This window comes from Eptesicus fuscus, chromosome 7, assembly GCF_027574615.1.
Source record: "Eptesicus fuscus isolate TK198812 chromosome 7, DD_ASM_mEF_20220401, whole genome shotgun sequence".
In the NCBI taxonomy this organism is placed as follows: Eukaryota; Metazoa; Chordata; class Mammalia; order Chiroptera; family Vespertilionidae; genus Eptesicus; species Eptesicus fuscus.
In genome coordinates this window covers 36909406-36932088 of record NC_072479.1, presented here as the reverse complement: position 1 = coordinate 36932088, position 22683 = coordinate 36909406, and the positions used below count along the sequence as shown (strand labels likewise).

Sequence of the window (22683 nt, the reverse complement as noted above, 5' to 3'; positions counted from 1 at the left end):
CATTAACTCTTACTGAGATCTGCCAACTTCTGGTCCTTTTATTTTCATCACTTGCTAAAATACATAAAGATCTAAAAGCTCTGCTTTGATTTTAAGCAACATTTTATCCCAAGTTTCAAAATTAAACAACTGCATTAAGGACTTATTTCCTGTTGACAATTTATTATTTCTAAATTGTTAGACTCTGTTTCTCATTTTATACTTAAACACAAGATACAAAGAATGCTGTTATTTTTTGAAAATGTAATCAACTAAATACAATCAAAATTTCTCATGGATAAACACTTATCCTTCAATAATTTCATACTCCAACAAAGATGTTTCCATTTCTCTGAAGTTCTTAATCAGTCTAAGTACTTGGCTAAAATCTTATCCAATTTTAATTACTGGATTTTTAAACCAGCATACAAAAAATCATCACTACATAGCTGAAAATTAATTTGTTAATTTCACCATTTAATTTTCAGCTATTAGTAGTGTTTTAAGTAGCAAGTCACCTAAATTATTAATATTTTCAAAACAAAATGGTTTACAATTACCAATATACAGTGAAGATTAAAAAAAAATACTAAATTCGCATGCTTTTTCTTTTCAAAGGTTCCTATAAAAAAATGTACGTATGCTTCCTCTAAGCCAATCGTTTATTCTGTACATTTAAAATAACATCTGGTTTAAACAGTCAAAAATATAAATGCTACAATTTTTATAAGATCATCCCATAAAAATGGACTCAAATGCTAAACCATGCCCTGCAATCAAATAAAGAATATTTTAATATTAGTTTAATATTTCTGCATGGTCTGATGCTTTCACAATTCAAAAGTTTTATATTTTTAATAAAGGGAATTGCCTACAACTTGGATAAACCCACAAATTCAGTCTTAAAAGCAGCAGTAACATAGTTAACTCAATTATTGAGAACTTGGCAGCCAATTCCTGGGTTAGAGAAAACTAGTAACTAAAAACTTGAAGTCTCCTCAAAAATGTTTACAGTTAACTCAGTAAAATCTGTGGAAGCCCTTTCTAATCTTACAATACAAACTCCATTCAGCAGGACTTGGGAGGTTGCTCGTAATTTAAAAGTAATCAAATTTACAGACCATCATGGTCTAAGCACAGAATAGCCAACTCGAAACATCTCTACTCTCTGTTCTTACAAAAAGGTAGTATTTTTATTTAAAAACCACCCAAAACATCACCAGTACATTTTATAAAATTAAATGCAAATTTTATTAAGGTCTTCCAATTACATATCTCAAATTTCTTGAATGGAATAGAACCTTTTGGAACTGGAGAGATAGCATAGATGAACACTGATATTCTTTGAAACCCCAACTTTATTAAGAGAGCAATTCCTCTGCAAATCACATTGCCCTTTATATAACAAGATGAAATAGTATCTACTCCTTCACTTTGGCAATAGCTATTTCCTAAAGAAAAAAAGAATATAGTGGTTTTGCTACTTAAAGTTCATCTGTGTTCAAATGAGCTATGGGTACAAAAAAACATTAGCACAGAAGGTCTAATCAAAGCAACCAAAATCATTTTGAAAATGAAGAGGAAAAACATCAGGTGTTTTCATGGCATTCCCCGCCCCCCCCCCACCATAAACTATTGCAATTGGTTAAGGATTTCCAGTAGTGAATTAAAATCTCAGGAGTGAAAAAGATAGTAGTACACAAATAACAAAGTGTATTCATTCACATTCTAAGACTGTTATACTAAATTTTCAAAATGCAAATGCTATCATTTCTAAAAATGAACCTACTGTTATTTTATTACTAGCAGAAACTCTAAGCTGTTTTCCAATTACAATCCAATTAGTCCACCCTCACTGCCAAAACTTTTAAGTTCACCAGAAAAAATTAACAGTAATTAGCCTGAGGTATTTTAAATGTGGCTGTACAATATCAAGTTTAATGGGATTCCCCCTACCCCTTTAAAAACGGCCTTACTTCTATTTTAGAACCATGATCTCTATGGTCATAACTAAAATACCTAAAAACAATTCTTGGACCTTTGAAATAGTTGGTTATCCATCCACTTCTATTAAATAAGGAGCCACTAAAAGAGCACTGCCTGACCAGATCCAGAGTAAAGTACTTAACTTTTGTTTTCTGGTTTATTTAGCAAACTGCGGTAGACTAAAGGGCTGAATATCATACTTGTGGTGCAAAAAGTTCCAAATTTTTAAGCTTTCAATAAGGTTGAGAAACATTTCATATATAATTTAAGTTAATATGCCTAACACATGTGAGGTAGTTAAGTAAACAGTACTACCCATTTTAATACATAGTAAACAGAAGCATGGGTAAACAACATACTCATACTTTATAAACAATAAGAACTGGAATTAATCAGAGGCTTGCGGCCTTCTCTCATTCTAACCAAAGGAAATAAAACTTAACTTACTTTTAAAAAAATTACATCATCTTTTTCTTTTTTTATACTTTCTTTTTAAATGCAGTATACCTCTTCCAGAGTTGGCACCCTTTTCTTCAGTATGATAGTAAACTGGGTACAATACTTAATTCAAGCTAAGGCTTCACTTCTGCCTGAATTAGTACAAAATTATAAGACATTATCTTGTGAGAACTAAAATTATATTTGACATTTTTATTTTAGGCTACAAAAACAAGCAAACAAACAAACAACAAAAAACTTGAAATGAACTTGTCAAATGATGAAAATTCATCCTTTCCAGGGAAGCAGAAGGTAGACCCTACCACAAAGAAGAGATGTTTAATTAATGGAGGTTAAATTTAAAAGTACAGTTAAAATAATAAAGTTTAACGTCTGAAAATACTAAGTTTTATTCATCTCCCTATGGTAACTAACCAATAACCATACAATTGAGTTAGGGTTCTTTATAGTTAACTATGTCACCTAAAATATTAAAAATCCATTGAACAATCAAATAGATGTAGTCTTACTGGAAATTCTTAACCATAGATTGTCTTGACCAGTTTGTTTTTGTTTTTAAAATGAATTGTTTCAGTATAGGCACTGCATTTCTATAACAAAGTAATGAAAGACAAAACTTAAACCCACTTAACTACCAGCTGAAAAAATACTTTGGTTCTTCAGAAAAAATTAGCAAAACAAAAAAATCTGTTTCATTTAACAGTTCGTTTATTTTCATAGCTGTATCTAATAGTTACATGATAAAAATACCCCAGAAGAACCAAAACTACGTAGCAATGAATGAAAACGTGTGAGAGAATTTCTGCATTCAACATATCTGGCAGAAAAACTAAATTTAAAATGCTAGGTAGAACAAAATTGTCTTTAAAGTATCAATTCCTTCCTTTTAAAAAAATTACTCGGTCTACCAAGAAAATACAAAAACGTTAAGTCTGTAAGTAAATAATAGTTGTGTTTAGGCTATTACAGTGCAGGTTATCCTCAAGGCCATACATCCTGCTTCACTGCTGCTTGCACTCTGCTGGGTTTTGATCCTTCTGTTAAAGGAAAACAACAAGTCAATCTATCTTTTTCTACCAGCTTCAGTAAATATTTCATTAGTAATTAACTACCTTATCACATTATCTCACCGCTGTCAAAAATTTTGCCAAATTTTTTTTAAAAAAGGGTATTAGCAATGACAGCAAATTATTATTCAAACATTAGCAGATCATGAAAATGCTAAAATAAAATGCAAATTTTACACAATAGAATGAATTCCATAAAATGAGACAGAGCCATAATCTTGAAAAATTAAATAACCAAGCAATTTGTTAGTTATTATAACCATTATTTTTGCCTTTTTATAGATCAGTTACTCAAAAAATACTAATTCCATTCCTAATTTAGCTGTTAGGAGTAAGTCATACTTGTTGGAATATTTATTTTGATTTTTAACTATCTCCTTTTACCTGCCCAGTAGGTTCAAGTATCTTTGGATATTTTGTAGCATTTAGCAAATGAATGAATGAAAAGAGAAACCAGTTTCAAAAAATTGCTGATAAAATGTCTGATGTATTTTGTAAGAAAACAAAGGCCTTTACTAATCCTGGTATGACAAATTCCTGGGACTCAGATGGAGAAGGGAGGTGGTTGGTAGAATCTAACAGATAGTATTGCTCCCCTAATTCCCAAGTACTCCTACATTCAGATAATTTAAAAAGCTGACCTTTGTTTATAAGCTTTCCTTTGGAGGGGAAACAGCCTAAAATCACAAGCTATAATTTAAAATGCTTCTTTAAAAAATGTACATGACAGCATGCCATTAAAACAGAATCCTAGCCCAGCCGGTATGGTTCACTGGTTGAGCACTGATCTACATACCAGGAAGTCACAGTTGGATTCCAGGTCAGGGCACAAGCCTGGGTTACGGGCTCAATCCCCAGTAAGGGGTACTGGAGGTAGCCAATCAATGACTCTCATCATTGATGTTTCTCTCTCTCTCTCCCCTCCTCTCCCTTCCTCTCTGAAAACAATAAAAGTGAAAAATAAATAAAAAGAATTCTAGGGCTTACTTAGCCTGGAATTTTAAAAATATAAGGTCAGACCTAAAATAAGTTTCTTAAGAGATGCACTGAAATTAAGTGTATTGTTGAAATGCCAGTGAGGACTTTATACATATATATATTTAATGGGTTAGACATTTTTAATGGATAAAATTAAACTTCCAGTACCCAATCAATGACTCTCATCATTGATGTTTCTCTCTCTCTCTCCCCTCCTCTCCCTTCCTCTCTGAAAACAATAAAAGTGAAAAATAAATAAAAAGAATTCTAGGGCTTACTTAGCCTGGAATTTTAAAAATATAAGGTCAGACCTAAAATAAGTTTCTTAAGAGATGCACTGAAATTAAGTGTATTGTTGAAATGCCAGTGAGGACTTTATACATATATATATTTAATGGGTTAGACATTTTTAATGGATAAAATTAAACTTTATATTGATACATTAACTTTTATTTAACCTGCCTTAAATTTAATAGAAAACAGCACTAATTATACTCACCTTTGAGTCATAGTCTGGATCATTTTCCTCATCTTCTTCTTCCCCTTCCTATATTAAAGTTCAAAATGCATCCATGAAGTAGGTACATAGTAGGCAAGAAATGGCTCATAATGTAGGAAGAATTTAATACAAGTTACTCTATAGGTCAATAGAATTTCATGATTACAGAGTTTGGTGACAATGCAATTTAATATGAAAGCTTCTATTATGAAAAATTTCCCAACACAACTTGAGACATCCAGACAGCTTTTATTGAAAAGATTTACTGCAGCCAACGTGGAAAAAGTTTACTGCAGCTTTTGACTTCTTCAAAGAGCTGATAACCCTGCAGCAGAACAGAATTATTTGAAATAAAAAAAAATGTTCTGAGTTTTACAATTTATTTATTGAAACCTTATACATACATTGTTTCGGCTGTAAATTCTAAAATCATAATTTTTCCAAAAATGTTTTTTATGCATTATCACAGAATAATGATTATAGCAAAGGAATACATAAGTCAAATTTGCTTCTCAATGTGTTAAACAGTATTATTTGCTCATTTGGTAAACATTACCTCATCCGCTTCTTCACCTTCTTCATCATACTAAAAAAAGGAAAAAAAGGGTCAAGTTTGATGAAGTGAACAAACTTCTGAGAACAACATTATTTATATCCATCATTGTATCCACTAATATCTAAAAAAAGGAAAAATATTTTCCCTAAAGTTAAGTATGATGTAACAGAATTTATTGTAAATATTACTTTCTTATACTTAATGTGTGGAACACAATGCACAAAATGTCTATCTGAATTATTGCCATTTAGCAATAAAAGACACCCAAACCTTTGAGGGCAACCTAATGTTACCTAAATCTTTAATTAATATTCCTTGGAATAAAAATTCTATGCTTCCTACTATTGTTACTTTAAGCACTAAAAAAAAGTTCTTGGCATGTTTTATTTGGTCAAAGACAAGAGCATAATAGATCTACAGTACTAACCAAACATTGTGAAGTTTCACTAATTCAGAACAGTCTTCCTATTAGCAGAAAAATAAAAACTATAATAAATGAACCCAAAGAGAACCTATTTAAAACAACTCAGAAAATTTATCTACAGGACATCAGGAATTATCCAAATAGCATTATTCTGCTGTGCTTTCTAAAAATTACATCAATTCATTAAAACTCTCACCAATTCTGATTATCATACCCTCACTAAATGATTTTATTACAGGATTCAGATCCACTCACATCATCATCATCATCTTCAATAGCTTCTCCAGTAAAGTACAACACTGATCTTGGGATTATACGCTCACGTAAAAAGTGACCAATTTCAAAGTCTGCAGCAAGGATAGCTTCAGCGTCATCATCCTATTTAAGAAAATCAAAAGCACAAAATTTAACTTTGTTATTTAAATCAGCACATGCAAGACTCTTGGGTTTAAATCATGAAGTAACTAACTCAACTTCACTTTTAACTTTGTCATTTGAAAACTTACTTAAATGTGGTATGACCAAACAGTCATTTACAGTTTTTAATAAAAAGAAAGTTAGCAGAACAATGTATATACTCAGAAATTTGGGGAAGTAAAAATTAGTGAACTAGTTGTTTATTTTTTTATGGCTTAAAAGTAAAATATAAATAAAGCAACTTAATTACATAACTACAGTTTTCCTTTTAAAATATTAGTTACTGAAAACACCAAGTGGAATAATAGAATCTCACTCAGGCTTTCACAAATACATTCTAGTTTCAATAAGGAAGAAAAATATAGTCTTGAAAACTTTGAATCCCTCAAAGTATTTGCCAAGTCTCAAAAGAAAAGAAAATCTTGAGCGTTTCAGCATTTCTCAGTGAAAGCACTATGAGCATTTTGAATGGAACTTTTCAGATGCATCAAGAGCATCCCCATGCACTACAAACCTCAGAACAAAATGCTAGTAGCAACTACCCCACTCCCCACTTTTGAGAACCAGTCCTTTAATTTCATACACAGTAAATAATTCAACAATTAAATAACAATTCAGCTTACCAGATCTCCACTCTCAGGAACTGCAAAATTGAGAAGAGAAATTCAAATGAATAAAAAAATTAAACAAAGCTTATAATAAAACAACCACCAATATGCAAACTAAAACACTATTTACCTTCAGGAGGAGCAAAAAAATTAAAGAACGAGTCATTAGAAACTGTTTTGGTCACAGTACGAACTGTCCCACGTCCCTTGTGTTTCTGTTTCTTTTTAATGGTTTTCAAAGTGACATTCTTCCCTTTTTTCCAATCTATCTGGCACCTTCCAAAACAAAGAGGGAAAAAAAAATCTCCTATCACAATTAACACATTACTTTCAAATGCTAAGATTTTCCCAAATAAATAGTATATTTAATTTCAAATTTTAGAAGGCAAAATTGGTCCAAAGGCTTTCTATAGCCGTGTAAAGAGAAAAATTTTATTTCTAAACAAATTTTTTCAATAAACATATTTACAATCACCATAAACTCACAATATAATAAATTTAAATGTGCATTTCCTTTGTAGAAATGTAATAGTTCATAGGCCAAGAAGAATTCTAGAAAAATGGCTCTAAGTTCTCAGATAACATTTTACTCAAATGTTTGGAGATAAACTATTTATGAATGTGTCTAACACACATACATAGAAATACCAATACCACAAATCATAAGTACTACAAATACAGACTTAACATTCTGTTAATATAGTAAAATTAAACTCACCCTGTACAACCCATAATTTCTGGTCCATCAAAAGAAAAGGGATCAGAATCATCTGGTTCTGACCTCATTCTATATGTCTTTGTCAACACTTCATTTGTGAAATATTCATTGGGTTCAAAGTGAAATTCTAAAACAAAACTCTTTAAAAAAAAAAAAGTATAAAAACGAATTAAATTCCTACATAATCAATTTCAATTCTTTAGTAAGTAAAGCTTTATCTTTAGTTTTTATAAACATAAAATTCTAAGTGACAGTGTTTTTCCCACTCTGGGAAACAGTCAGATAAATCCCCGTTATGTTAAAAGCAAAATGGGGCACAAAATTTAGTTCAGCATACAATACTATTTAGTAACATGTTTATGAAATAGGTTGGGCACATCTGAATAAACTGACCAGTCCTCATTCCTCTCTCCATCCCCACAAAGAGAAATGTTAAATCTTAGACTAGAACCTAAGCTGGACAGAGAAAAGGCCCAACCTTATTACATGCCAATATAAGAATCTACAGCCTTTAGTAGCTTTGCCCATACTTTACATTATACTACTGATGGTTTTGGGAAAAAGCTGTTGGTTGAGCTCTCATAATGGGAAATTAGGGGCCCTCTAGTATCTTCTATTTTATGTAAGTCCCAGACACATGCCTTTTAATACAAAATAAGTACTTTCTTATTCATGCTTCCTTGGCATGTATCACTTTTAATTTCTCCTCATCCCCATCTCTAACCTTTAAACATCACACCTCTTTTTAGAAAGTTCCATTTATTTATCTGTAAACATCTGTTACAAAAATTGGAAGTATTTCAAAGTTTTTACCATAGGCTGGCCAGCATCTGAGAACTTCACTTTAATATCTTTCAAGTGCTTCAGAATAGGTTCATCATGTTCCTTCAAATTAAAAAAATTAAAAAAAAAAAAATGAGTAATATGGCATTTTAGGACTAGTGTTCTCTTACTGGACAATGAACACTGAGATGACTGACATTTTCAAGTTAAGTTTTATGTAGCAGTGACTACTTCATTATCCAGATTGAATGGGCTGAAGAGCACAAAACCAAGTCTAAAATAGGTATGTTTGCTTTTAAATGTTTCCTGATTGATTGTGATTGTAACTGCTGCTCTTGTTCCTTTCCTTCTTTCTGCTTGATGTTTTCCTACTTGGTTAAAGTAGAATTTCTATAAGGAGTCATTGTTTTGAGATCATTTCTTTTTCTTGATATTAACTTCCAACAATCATAGTATCAGGAAACAAGTACTACAGTGCAGATGGCAGTGATTCAAGAAATGCTTCTGATTATAAGACAATGTTCCCCAGATACAGTGACAACTGTAAAAGAGTTAAAAATAGCCCAGCTGGTGTGGCTCAGTAGTTCAGCATCAACCTATGAACCAAGAGGTCAAAGTTCAATTCCCGGTCAGGGTTGCATGCAGGAAGCAGCCAATCAATGATTCTGTCTCATCATTGATGTTTCTATCTCTCCCCCTCTCCCTTCTCTCTAAAATCAATAAAAATATGTATTTTTACAGCATTCTTATAAAATACAAATGTACTATAGAGTAGCTGTTTCAGACTGAAAAGGTCTTTTGGGTAAGACCACTGACATGGTTAAGTCTCTCACATCCCACCTACACACTAAGCATCTGAGACAGAAGGCACAAAGCTATTGTCTGAGAAAGCACAAGACAATAATGACCAATTATTAAAGGGACTATTCCATTATCTATTTTTTTAAATGAATCATAATTCATCTGGTTACATTAAAAAAAGCTGCAATTTCCCCTCTACAGACAACAGCTGTTTCAAAAGAAAGCAACCATTCTATAAATATCAACTATGGAGAGACTAGTCATCAAACATTTATATTTCAAAGGTTTACACTCTCTGAGGTAACCTGATATTTTTATGAGTAATATTACCTGAACCATATCACTGAGCAAGTCAACATTCTTAAAAACAGTCAACCAAAATTCAGGAATTCCCTTGGGATCTTGTTTTTCTTCATCCTTTTTCTCATCTTCAATTTTGACCTTTTCTTTCAGCTCCTCCTTGAAAAATAACAGCATACATTACTGAAAACCTAAATTAAACCTCTTGATAAAATCTTATACATCCCCTTAAATTAAATGTAGTGGCATATATATAGAAACCAACAAACCCTCAATCACTAATTATAACTTTCAGCCCAAACAGTTCTAGTCCAATTGTGTAAAGACTGCTATTACCCATACCAAACCTTACTTTTATAAATATTGCTACAACTATACTGCTCCCAAAGAGAACCACTAGGACTATGAGGTATAGAAAAAGTTTTAGGAAAATAATTTTTTAAAGTCATGAAAAATAACTACTTTTAAGCATAGTAAACAGGAAAAGCAAAAGAAATATAAACCTTGTCCAATGTTTTATTCCTTGATGTTTTCTTATAAAAATATTATATTCTCTTAAGTAAACAATATTAAAATAGCAATTCTGGAGAAACAGGGTCATTTAACAGAGCACTGGATTTGTGTCTCAGCTGTGGGCAAGTGACTTAGAAGCCTCCATTTCTTCACGTGAAAAAAAGGGAACAATCCTTTGTATGTCATCATGAAGTTTGAAGGAAATGCTTTCATTCCCAAGGTATAAAATACCCCAAATTAAAGTTGGTACCAACCGAAATGTCATCTTCCTCATCTGGTTTCCATTCACATTCTTCTTCCGTAGGTTCATAAATTGCATTAATGATCTCAAATCGCTAAAATGATTGAAGAAAAAAAAAGCTTAAATGATATCCAAGCTAAAAACTAGCTGTTTCTCATTAGGAACCCATAGATTTTAATTAATGCATACCATAACTTGAATTGCTATTATTGACAGTTTTCCCAAATACATCTAATAACCATTTTTGCTGAGAGGTCTAAAAAAAGTTTATTTCTGGCCCTGGTCGATGTGGCTCAGTTGGTTGGGCATCGTCCAGTGCACTGCCAGTTCGATTCCCCGTCAGAGCCCATGCCCAAGTTGTGGGCTCGATCCCAAGGTAGGGTGTGTGCAGGAGGCACCCAATTGATGTTTCGCTCTTACATTGATGTTTCTCTTTCTCTCTCTCTTCCTTCCTCTCTAAAAATCAGTAAGAATCTTCAAAAAAAAATTTTTTTGCTTCTGGAGCTTTATTACCTTCTCAAATTTTACATATGTAAAACAAAGTAATAGAAAGCATTACCTTATCAAATAAAGGTTGATAGAGAACAGCATACTTTCTTTCAAGATCATGAACTTCCTCATAGAACTTGGCTTCTATCTGTGCACATTTAACTTGAAGGTTTTTGAGAGCATTCACTCGTCTTTTAACTACCTTAGGCAAGCTGAAAGGTTAGAAAGCATCAATTACATAGCATACCAGTAAGACACAAGTTACACTTCTTTTATCATATTAAAATTGAAGCATAATAGGTTTCCTATTTGAAGCAAAGATATACTAACTCAAAATAATTAAACTTTAAGAGGTATAAATGCATGAAAGTTCAAAAGTAGATATTTAGCCAAGTACATTAAACTGATGGGGAAATGTAAATCAGATTATCAACCCAGACCTTTCATTGTACTCAAGTTCAGCTTTGTTCTTATGCATTGGCATCTCAGCTGTGAAATACAGCCTATCTTCTAAAGTTAAAAAGTCTGGCCCTAGCCAGTTTGGCTCAGTGGATAGAGCATTGGCCTGCAGACTGAAGTGTCCCAGGTTCAATTCTGGTCAAGGGCATGTAGGCTCCTCTCAGGCCCAGGCCCTGGTCGGGGCTCGTACAGGAGGCAACCAATCGATGTGTTTCTGTCACATTGATTTTTCTCTCCATCTTCCCCCCTCTCTAAAATAATCAATGGAAAAATATTCTCGGGTGAAGATAAAAAAAAAAAAAAAAGGCCATGGAATGACAATGCTAAATGATAACCTGAACTTTCTTAAAACAAAAAAACAAAACAATATCTCACCGGTACAAGTTAGTATTAGGGGAAAGGAAGGGAGCATATGTATACTGGTAAACAGGATAGTACCCTACACCATTATTTTCTATTGTATTCCCTATTTAATTTGAAATTATATTAAATAAGACTATAATATTTTATGACGAGGGGACTTTTTTTTAACTAACAGCTTTATTGAGATGTAACTCATGTATTATACAATTTACTATGGTACATAGATTTTTAAAAGGTTATACACACCTAGTCTGTGAGCCCCTCAAAGAATGCTTACATGTATGAACCCCTCTACCTCCCAAAAGATGCTAACAATCAAAATTTACCTAACTTCAGTAAATCTGTGTAACTGATCTAGAATCCAGATTAGAATTTCCTGTCATAGACAGATTGTTGTAAATCAAGTATCTTACTAAATCACTTTAGTTAAGATAATCAAGTAAAGCCCTGGCCGGTTTGGCTCAGTGGATAGAGCGTCAGTCTTCAGACTAAAGAGTCCCGGGTTCAATTCCGGTCAAGGGCACATGCCTGAGTTGTGGGCTCAATCTCCAGTAGGGGGCGTGCAGGAGGCAATTGATCAATGATTCTCATCATTGATGTTTCTCTCTTTCCCTCTCCCTTCCTCTCTGAAATCAATAAAAAAAATATATATAAAAAAAGATAACCAAGCAAAAAAATAAATACCAATATCAACTTTATTTCTTACAAACAAAAAGCTTAATGTTCTGTCATTGGACAGCTGGCCTCTACTCCCACTCCGGTGTGCACATGTACATATACCATACATGCACACATACACAAGCAACTTCTAAGATTGAAGTCTGTGTTTAACTGGTATAGGAGTTGAGCTACCACCTGGAAAAACACCCTAGGATGACGAGAGTGGGTAGCCTTTAAGTTCTGCGCTTGCCTTTCAACACTCATTGCTGTCCCCTTCACCTTTCAGAGCCCAGTGCTAGTGTTTCTAGAATAACATGGATTTGATGCAAACTGAACTGACTCAAAACCCACAAGCACTGATTCCACCCCCTTCAATCCAGACACAATGGATTACAACCAGGAGACTGCCTCCTCCCAAAGTAGCCAAAAAATTGCCCAGAATTATCAGCAAACTTTAAATCCAAAGTAACTGAAACTCTCCTTAGGTTCACCCCATCCCCTTCTTAAACTCCACAGGATTGTCACAAACCAGAGACTGATCTTCATTCCTCCCTCAATACTTGTCATAATCCCTAAGCTCTAAGGCCAAAATAACTAGACACTTGAGTACAGAATGAATGAAATACTTATCACCTGAAGCAGAATTATTAGACTAAGAATTTCAACAGAATATATATACTTAAAGAGGGAAGATAGTAGCAGTATGAGACAAGACAAAGAAATCTGAAACAAGATAGGATTATTATAAAAAATGCAGTAACTAAAATGACCAACAAATAGGATAAACAAGACAGGTTCAACTGAAGAAAGTCTGAGGTTGAAAAGCTCTCCAGATAGGAGACAGAAAAGCTGAGATATGAATGACGCTAACAATAGCTAAAAAACAAAGGGCGGTGAATATCTAAAAAAAAGAGAATTTCTCAAAGTTAAAAAGCAATATGAAAATCTTTACTCTAACCCCGGACATGTTAATGAGATTTATGAATATCAAAGACAAAAAAAATTCTAAGAGTTCAATGAAGAAAGCAAATAACCTACAAAAAAAAAAAAAAAATCAAACTGACATAAGGTTTCAAAAGAAAATACTGTATATATACAAGAATAAAGTGAAATTTTAAGATAATTGAGAACTTTAAAAAATAATTTGTAAGTTTAAAAAAAATCCAGGAGAGGCTATAAGGTAAGGGTATTCAAATACCTTGGGAAATTTTACTGTTGCCTTAAAAGAAAGAAACAGAGGACTAGAAGTTATTTATAAACAATATAGATATTGGTGAATTTAAAAAATCAATAGGGATAAATAAAATTAGGTATTGGGTTATAAGCCACTCTCCTATAAGAACAAAAAAGGAATGTATTTAACTTTGAAATCAGAAGTCACCTTGTTCTATTCAATGGAAAACAGAAGAAGAAAAACCAAACAATAAATTTAAAAATAAGGAAAATATGGTAGCAAGAGTCCAAAATATTACCACTTTTAAGAAATGTAGAGCTGCAATGATTAATAAAGAAGCAAACATTCACATCAGAGTAAGATACAAGGATATAAAAAGACATGCCAGGTAAATAAAACCCAAAAGAAAACTATCTTAATCTCAAAACAATTTATGACACAATCCACTACTGATGGATTTACAGTGAGAACAGATAAATTAAGATTTTTAATTCCCAGACACTATTAGGTCAAGCAGACAATAATGAGAAGTAAGAAGAACCCAAACACAAAATGAATAAGCTTGGGCTATTAATTTAAGCATATAGATCTTCATATTTAACACTCACAGAACATTTACAAAAACAGATTAAGGTCAAAGATACAAATTAACCTCTTTAAAAAATTAAATGAACTAAGCATTCAATTAAAAAATTATACAGAAATTGGAAAATTAGAAATAAGAAGGAAATAATAACATTAAAGCCACAGAAAGAGCAGCAATTAACAAATATACATACAGAAATAAAAAATCAAAAGCTGGCTCTAAAAAACAAGTATGATTGAGGCAACTGGCAAAACTGATGAAGATGCAAAATACAAAGGGAAAATAATCACATATTTTTAAAAATAGCATAAATTACTGGTATATACTAATCAATTTTAAACTTGGTAAAATGCATCCATTATTTAGAAGAATATTAACTTTGAAATTGGCATAAGAGAACTTGAAGAGACCAATTAGTTTAAAAAAATAAGAAAAAATTCCCCAGAACCTTACTTCCCTAATCCCAAAGATCCAAGTAAATTTTTAGAAGAGTTCTACCAACGGTTCAAGAAACAGTTAATTTCCATCTTATACAAGTCATTTCAGGAAACAGGAAAAAAAGTAAAAGCAGTCATGTTCATTTCATTAGGCGGTCCAAATCTTGACTCTAAAACCAGGGGATAGAATTACCACCCTTGAAAGTTTTTTTATTGTACATCCATACATGCATAAATTCATTTCACTAATGAATAAGGATCCTGAATAAATGTATTAACTACCCTACTCAATGATGTAACAGTACATCATGACTAAGCTTATTCCAGGAATGTGAGGTTAGTTTGATATCCAAACTATGTATTTCAAAAAATATATACTTAATATGTACTTAATGATTCAAAGAAAAAGTCAGAAGACCATCCAAACTGATATAAAAAAAAAAAAGGTCATAAAAATCATAGACACAAAATTTAATGGAGATTTTATTTTCATTCCTGGTTAAGGTTAGAAATAAGACAAAGATGCCCATTTTAACACTGATGCTCACCATAATATTGGCCAATGTTATAAAGAAAGAAAAACAAACAAGTGGTTTAGTGTAGCGTGGAAGATTACAGCTAAAAATTGCCAGTATTTGCAGGTAAGATCTTTTACCCATGGGAGAAAATATAGAATAAATTACTATAATAAGTGTACCAAGATTTCCAATACAAAATCAACTAAAAAAAATAAAAATAAAAAAAAATCAAGAGCCCTCCTCTGCATCAAGAACAGCCAGCCATAAAATACATTAAAAAATTAAGATACTATTCACAATAGCAACACAACTAGAGTATATAAGAATTAACCAAGAACAGACTATATAGAAAAGCTATAATAAAAGACAGAGTCTGATCTGAATAAATACAAGGATATGGATGAAACAATTTAATATGAAAAATGATATAACTCCCTACCATGCTAATATATTTAATTATTCAATGCAATAGCTATAAAAAATTTTAGTTTGGGCCTGGCTGGTTTGGCTCAGTGGATACAACATCAGCCCACAGACTGACGGATCCTGGGTTCGATTTCGGTCAAAGGCATGTACCTCGGTTGCAGGCTCGATCCCTGGCCATGGTCGGGCGCAAGTGGGAGGCAGCCAATCAATGTGTCCTTCTCATATCGATGTTTCTCTGTCTCTCCCTCTCCCGCTCCTTCCACTCTCTAAAAATCAATGGAGCGCTGGCCGGTTTGGCTCAGTGGCTAGTGTCAGCCCGTGGACTCAAGGGTCCCAGGTTCGATTCCAGTCAAGGGCATGTACCTTGGTTGCAGGCACATATCCAGTGGGGAGTGTGCAGGAGGTAGCTGATCGATGTTTCTCTCTCATCAATGTTTCTAACTCTCTATCCCTCTCCTTCTCTGTAAAAAAAAATCAATAAAATATATTTTAAAAAATCAATGGAAAAATATCCTTAGGTGAGGATTAACAAAGCAAAACAAAATTTTAGTTGTTTGTTTTTTGAAAGAACCCTGATAAACTTACTTTCATTCATGTATGTATGATAAAGGTCTACAGATGGTTAGGTCAAACTACGAAGGGAGTGGGAGTGGAGAGCTTGTGTGAGGTGAGGGGTGGCAGAAGAAAGCAACTCATCCTGCCAGATACTAAAACATACTATAAAGCCATGGTAATTAAGTGTGACAATGACAAAACAAGAGGGAAAAAAAGATCAATGAAACAGCATAGTCCTGCTAAAAGATAAACACAGGAGTTTATAAAAAAGTGATATGCAATAAATGTGCTAGCACACTAAAAAAGAAAAAAAAAAAAAAATGAATGCCTATTCACATTAAATACAAAGATGTACCCTAGAGGAATTGAAGACCTAATGTTAAAACTAGTCAATTGGAAATAGAGAAGGAACTAGGAAAGACTTAACTTCAAAAGAACAAATCATAGGTAAAAATTGAGTAAACATAAAAAGTAATAATTTTGTTCAATAGAGGGTGCTATGTGTAAAGTAAGTAAAAATGAATACATAAGAAACCCTGCAAAACAAGAAAAAGATAGTAAGCCCAAATAGGAAAAAGGGCAAAGGATACAAATGAGCAACCTAAAAGCCTCACAATCATGATGAGAAAAACTCATCAGAAATCAGGAAATGCAAATAAAATAAGCCTGCACCTCTTCAGTTGGTAAAAGTAAAAAACTATAAAGCTGAATGATGCCAACTGTTGGAAAGGACACAAAGATCAAGCAACCTTCATTGTACTGGATACAGTCATCCTCGAAAGCAAGCTGGAAGTACTTAAGGCTTGCAAAGCCCAGAACTAGCAATTCCACTGATAAGTACAAATCTCAAAAATATTCTTACATAGTTCCTTAAGAGGAAATGTACAATGAGCATTACAATGGACTTTGTGTTGATGGAGCTTGGAGGCAATCTAGTTATCCATCAAAGAAAACGCATGTAATAAAAAACATGGTGGACAAACACCAAGGAGATCTAGGAAACATTTAGAGGCTAGAAGCTACTAGAGATACATATAGATAACAACATGGATGGATCTTAAAATCATAAAGCCATATAAAAAATTGCAAGGAGAATAGAATATTTGAGCTATTACTAATGATTTATATTGCCAACAAATTAAATAAGAAATCTGTTATTTCTTCTAATTCTGTGCATTTCTAATAAAACCTCTAAATAAATCTCAGAAATGATTAAGATCACTATACTTCTTGTGGAATCGAAATTAAACTTTAAAAAGACCAACTCTAAATTGGTGGTACTTAGCAAAACCTAGATATTAACAAACATGAGCTTTCCACTATTACTTACATAAGTCCCAGATGGCCTTAAAAATAGATACACCTGCAATGTTGATTACAGAAAGAGAAATAAGAACTATGAAAAAGAACTTGTACCTTTCAATGTATCCTGTTGGTGTTTCTACCAGACCATCAAGTCTTTCTTGGAGGGCTGCAAGAATCTGAGGATTTTGCATCATCTGAACAGTCAGCTGACGCGCTTAAAAAAAAGGGGGAGGGAGGCATCGAAAGAAGGATTTTATGAAAACGTATTATGCTATTTTAATAGGACAATCCAATCATGAGGTTTCCTGACTAGCTGGTATGAGTAGAGATGAGCAGCAAGCTAAAGAAAATTCACTCTAGGAAAACCTAATGTTCAGATTCCTAATGATCTCTAGTGCATGCCATGTCTCAAGATCATTTACACAATTTCTATCAACAGTATGCCTTCTCTTACTACTACCATCTTGTGTTTCAGCCATCTTGCATTTTGGGATGCTCAAAGCTTCATCCAGATGCCTACCTATGACTCGATAATTCTTCGAAGGCAGACAACACATTATCAGAAAACTGCAAATATAGTGACAGTTTGGGGCTTGGGAAAAAGTACAATGAGTAACCTAAATTGTTTATTTGATGTTTGTTTATATAATGTGCCTGTGTATGTCTCAATAGAGAAAGTTAACAGTTGAGATAAGTCAAAGGTTGTAACTAAAACCAATCAAAATTTGGTTATCAGCATGTCTCGAAATTATACTTAATCCAAATGTAAGCTAGATATATGCAAAAATTAGTTTGCTATCTTCTTCAACAGACATTACCCAAAATTTCCATTTAATTTTTCCAATTGTGTTTTCAAATGACTGCTAATATTAATTTGATTATTAGATGTACAGTTGTGATAACCCATGTCTTCAGAATATCAATACTGGCCACTAAGGACACATGGTCTGTTATCTTTTAAGAAAATGTTGCATGATGAAAGCTAAAACTAAGTTCACTAGTCTTAACAATTAACCTCATTCTGGCTTAAAAATGAAAAGTTGATTCATCTGTTACCTTAATATTCTTGGTTCTTATCTATAGGACAAAACCTAAAGTAATTCCACACCACCATCACTAATTTTAATGTCTCTTTTTTGGTTGGACTAAAAAGGGCATACACACACACACACACACACACACACACACACTATATATTGTCTATATATTAAATACGAAACATTTTCAAGTAAATCTAAACTAATGGTGTTTGTTTAGAAGCACCACCAAAAACAACTCCCACCATCAAAACATTTCTAAATTCAGACAAAACTCACGGGTAGCTAAGCTGTTTGACCCAACAATGCCATGTCACTCTAGCAGTAGAGGGTACAAACACAGTGACTTCTGAGGAGTCACTATATTCACACCTTCCTCCTTTACTATCATTTCATCCCCATCTTCCTCTTGTCCTCCTTTCTTTCTTCCCTCCCCCAACATCAAACACACATACACAAACTGTTACTGAACTGAGGTACGGGCTGGTGGATAGGGATCAAAAAGAGAACGGTATTTATTACTACCCTCTAGAACAGCGGTCGCCAACCGGTGGTCCGTGAGGTCCGAAAGGTTGGCGACCGCTGCTCTAGAAGACATGTGTCAGTAATCACTAGAGCCTGAAAAAATTTAAAATAATACCTTTGATTTTTGTTTCTTCACCAGTTTCTTCTTCTTCTACTTCTTCAACATCATCCAAATCTTGATCAAGTTCAGACTGTTCTTTGCTACAATATCATAGTATCACACCAAGGTTCAAATGTACCAAATTACCAAAAATATAAAATATGTAGAAATACTTCAATTCATTTCCTAGGTTAATATGCCTCTTTCAAAAATATGAAACAAAATCCAAAAGGTAATTCTGTTTTCTTTCTAACTTCATATGTAAACAAGTACAAATATTTTTTAAATTTCATTTAAAAGCATGTGGTCAAATATAAAGTTTATACTTCAAGCTTTAAAAATATGGTTTAACAGGTTTTGGTTCAGAGAATGTGATGTCAGGAAGTATCTTTCCTACCCAATATCTATTGATTTTTCTTAGGAACAGCACCCTAATATTATATGAGATGGCAATTTACAAAGCTAGAAAAAAACCTACATTTCCCAGCCTACCTTTTAGTTAGCTTGTGGCTACATGACTAGATTTTAGCAGTAAGAGAAAATGTAGTAATACAGAACTTTGAGGAACCTCCCTTTATAGGATGGTAAATAGCTAAGAGGTTTTTTTGTTTTGTTTTGTTTTGTTTACCTTGCTTTCTCCCTAGAATATGGATGTGATGGCTACAGCCTGGGCAGCCACACTGGACCATGAGGCAACCTGGAGAACAGAAGTCACCAGCTAAGGATGAAGAAGTTTGGAAAAACAGAAGAATTCTGGATCCTTGATGGCTGTGGAGCAACTACTGTATATCAGCCTGTACTCACTATCTTTGTGGACTTTCATTCTTTTTCTTTACTTCACAGTGAAGATGGGGAAAAACAGTAAAAATTAAAAAGGCCTGAGACTACTTTATGCTTAGAGCAAAGCCAGGAGGATGGCAGCATTGGAAGAGAAGGTAAAAAATAGTAAGATAACAGTCTTCCCATTTCATCTTAAAAATCTAGTTTCTGAAGATTGAGATTATAATCAGCATTAAAAAGGTAAATAATATCTAAGTCAATATATAGAGATTTTACTATTTATTTGATTCAGTTGCTTTACATGTTTAGAAAAGCATTTGAAAATGTTTCATATAGGGACAAATACTATCTAATTTTCATATGGGGACAAGTACAGAAAAAGTCAACTGTATTCTGCTAGCAAAATTTACATTCCTGTCAACTAAGGGGGAAAAATAAAATCAGCCTTCTCATCAAAAACAAAATAATCATTTCTGGAGTATCTCTGATGTAGTATAAACTTGCTCTTCCTTTAGTGTCATTTCATTCAACCACTTATTAATCTTAAAGCTTTAAAACAGGGGTCCACAAACTATGTGACATGGCCAAATCCAGCCCACTCCTATTTTTTAAGTAAAGTTTTATTGGAATACAGCCAGTTAATTCATTTATGTATTGTCTATGGCTGCTTTCACACTATAACAGCAGAGCTGAGTAGTTACAAAAGATCATACGGCCCAAATGCCTAAATATTTAAGATCAGGTCCTTTACAGAGAAAGTTTGCTCCTTTTGCTTTACATAACAAGAATCCCCTCTTCCCTTTCCTCTCCAAAGGCTCACAGGCATCCAAAATTAAATAATGAAAGAGATAATAAACTTTTTTTCCCCTCAAAATTTAAAAAATGAAAGTGCCTGAAGGGTGTGGCTCAGTTGTTGAGCATCAACCTATGAACTAGGTTACAGTTCGATTCCAGGTCAGGGCACACGCCCAGGTTGTGGGTTCAATTCCCAGTAGTGGGTGTGCAGGAGGCAGCTGGTCAATGATTCTTGCTCATCACTGATGTTTCTATCTCTCTCTCCGTCTCCCTTCCTCTCTGAAATCAATAAAAATATGTATAAAAAAAAGACAGTTAAGATGGCAAATTGCACATACTCATCTGATCTCAATCCTTCCAGGATCCCCACTAAAATTACGATAAAGGGTTTTTAAACAGACACACACTGAAGAATAGACAAGGAGACTCAGGAGCAGCAACTTCACTGAGGACTGAAATCTAAGCAGTGGGAAAGCTGAGAACCAGCTCAAACACAGAATCTTAAAAAGAACACTTAATCTGAATAAAATAGGGAGGACAGAGCAAAACCTGATAAGCAGTTAAATTCTCAGATCCTTTCCCTCACTACAGCAGGTGACAGTTTCTTCTTTGGAAAGGATTAAACTGAGAAGCTGGACGGAAGGATCACAGACAGTTACTAGTATCAAAGATATGGCAATATGCACACTAGAATACTGAATATGTAGAGACCCCTCCCTAGCAGTCATCTCCCAATTTGGCTCATAGAACACCCGTCCTTCACTGAGGTGTATCTGACCAGCCCAGAAAAAAAAAAAAGCAAAAAAAACATTCTGTCACTAGGGATTCTCATAACAAATGCCCACACTGATGACCTTACATTAAAATCCCAAATGAACAAGCATCCCCCCCAACATTCAAATGTTCTAGTCAACTTTTTAAAACATTCTTCAACTGCCTGTCCCATCCCACCCCAATCTTAATTACAATTACCACCTTCTTTTTTGAGGAAAGCCTCTTACATTGAGACCAAAACAGAGGAAGGATAAAATTTTTGAGCAAATAAGACTACACAGGGGAAGGAAGCATCCAGAGTAAATATATTACAATCCATAAAACAAGAACAAGATGCTATAAAAACAGAAATAGAGAGCAAAGGAGCTCATGAAAACTAAAAAATAGAAATTTAGAAACTCAATACAAGAGTTGAAAGATAAAGTTTCTTTAGCTATCCTTAGAAAGAGCAATGAGACAAAGATGGAAAATAGTACAAAAGGTAATACAAAAGGTAATTAGAAGAATCAGTCCAACACACAACATAACAGGAGATCCAGAAAGAGAAAACAGAATCAAAATAAGAATATTCCCCGGTACTGAAGATCCACCAGTGAATGCACAACACGAAGCGATATAAAGAAAATGGTTCCAATAATATAAAATTTCTGAATTCTGAAACCAGAGTAGCTTCCAGAATAAAGATACATTGTGTGGTGTGTTTTTTAAGTGCCACATACAAATGATCAAGAATTATGACTCTGAATTTCAAAACAGCAAGACTGGAAGCCAGGTGACAATGGAGCAGCAATGCCTTCAAAATTCTTAAGAAAAATGATTTCTAAATTAGAATTCTACAAACTATCATGCATAAGAGCAGAAATGTCATTTTCATTCATGCCATTTAAAATAATTTACTTCCCTTGTACGCTTTCAAGATACTAAAGAACCAACAAAGAAAACAGGGGATATCACAAAACAGCAAAACCGAGAGGAGAAACTGAGGAAACCTCAGTAAGATAGAAATAGATGCACAATTTCTTAGCTAATGCTAAGAAATTCAGATTGGAGGAATGTGACTGAGGCAACAATACTTTGAAAGCCATGATCACAAAAATGCCTGCTGCCACTCTCCTTTTTATGCTGAAGACAGCATGCATGGGAAAATTAGTCAGATTCTTACATGTATAGTACTTCAATGTGTTATCCTTGTGCTAAAATTTTCCTGCTTTTCCATCTCCATGCTCTGTTGTCTGAAACAGCTGTAGATAATCATATCATGCCACCCCTACCCCCAAGTATTCTGTTTTAACCTGTCCTCTAAGTTGGCAGGCTACTGTAAAATTACAAGCAGCATATCCATTTTTCCTGACCATATTTCTGCAAGATACC

At 33.5% G+C, this 22683-nt stretch overlaps 1 protein-coding gene across 4 annotated transcripts in view; it reads right to left on the bottom strand.

Annotated features, from left to right (window-relative positions):
* Positions 1-1319: 1319 nt before the first annotated feature.
* The window catches only part of NAP1L1 (nucleosome assembly protein 1 like 1), a 32809-nt gene continuing 11445 nt past the window's right edge, over positions 1320-22683 (bottom strand). Inside the window, exons 3-16 of one of the 4 annotated variants that reach the window (XM_054718832.1) lie at positions 18979-19064; positions 17413-17515; positions 10889-11030; positions 10343-10423; positions 9606-9731; positions 8505-8576; positions 7692-7831; positions 7104-7249; positions 6989-7008; positions 6204-6326; positions 5525-5554; positions 4969-5016; positions 3392-3461; positions 1320-2722 (exon numbers count right to left, since the gene is read on the bottom strand). In XM_054718832.1, coding sequence (XP_054574807.1) covers positions 3426-3461; positions 4969-5016; positions 5525-5554; positions 6204-6326; positions 6989-7008; positions 7104-7249; positions 7692-7831; positions 8505-8576; positions 9606-9731; positions 10343-10423; positions 10889-11030; positions 17413-17515; positions 18979-19064 — 1153 coding nt within the window. In that variant the 3' untranslated portion in view covers positions 1320-2722; positions 3392-3425. Of the gene's footprint in view, positions 2723-3391; positions 3462-4968; positions 5017-5197; positions 5294-5524; positions 5555-6203; positions 6327-6988; positions 7009-7103; positions 7250-7691; positions 7832-8504; positions 8577-9605; positions 9735-10342; positions 10424-10888; positions 11031-17412; positions 17516-18978; positions 19065-22683 lie in introns of those variants that run through there. The other 3 variants (XM_028148640.2, XM_054718834.1, XM_054718833.1) reach the window with 3 other exon arrangements.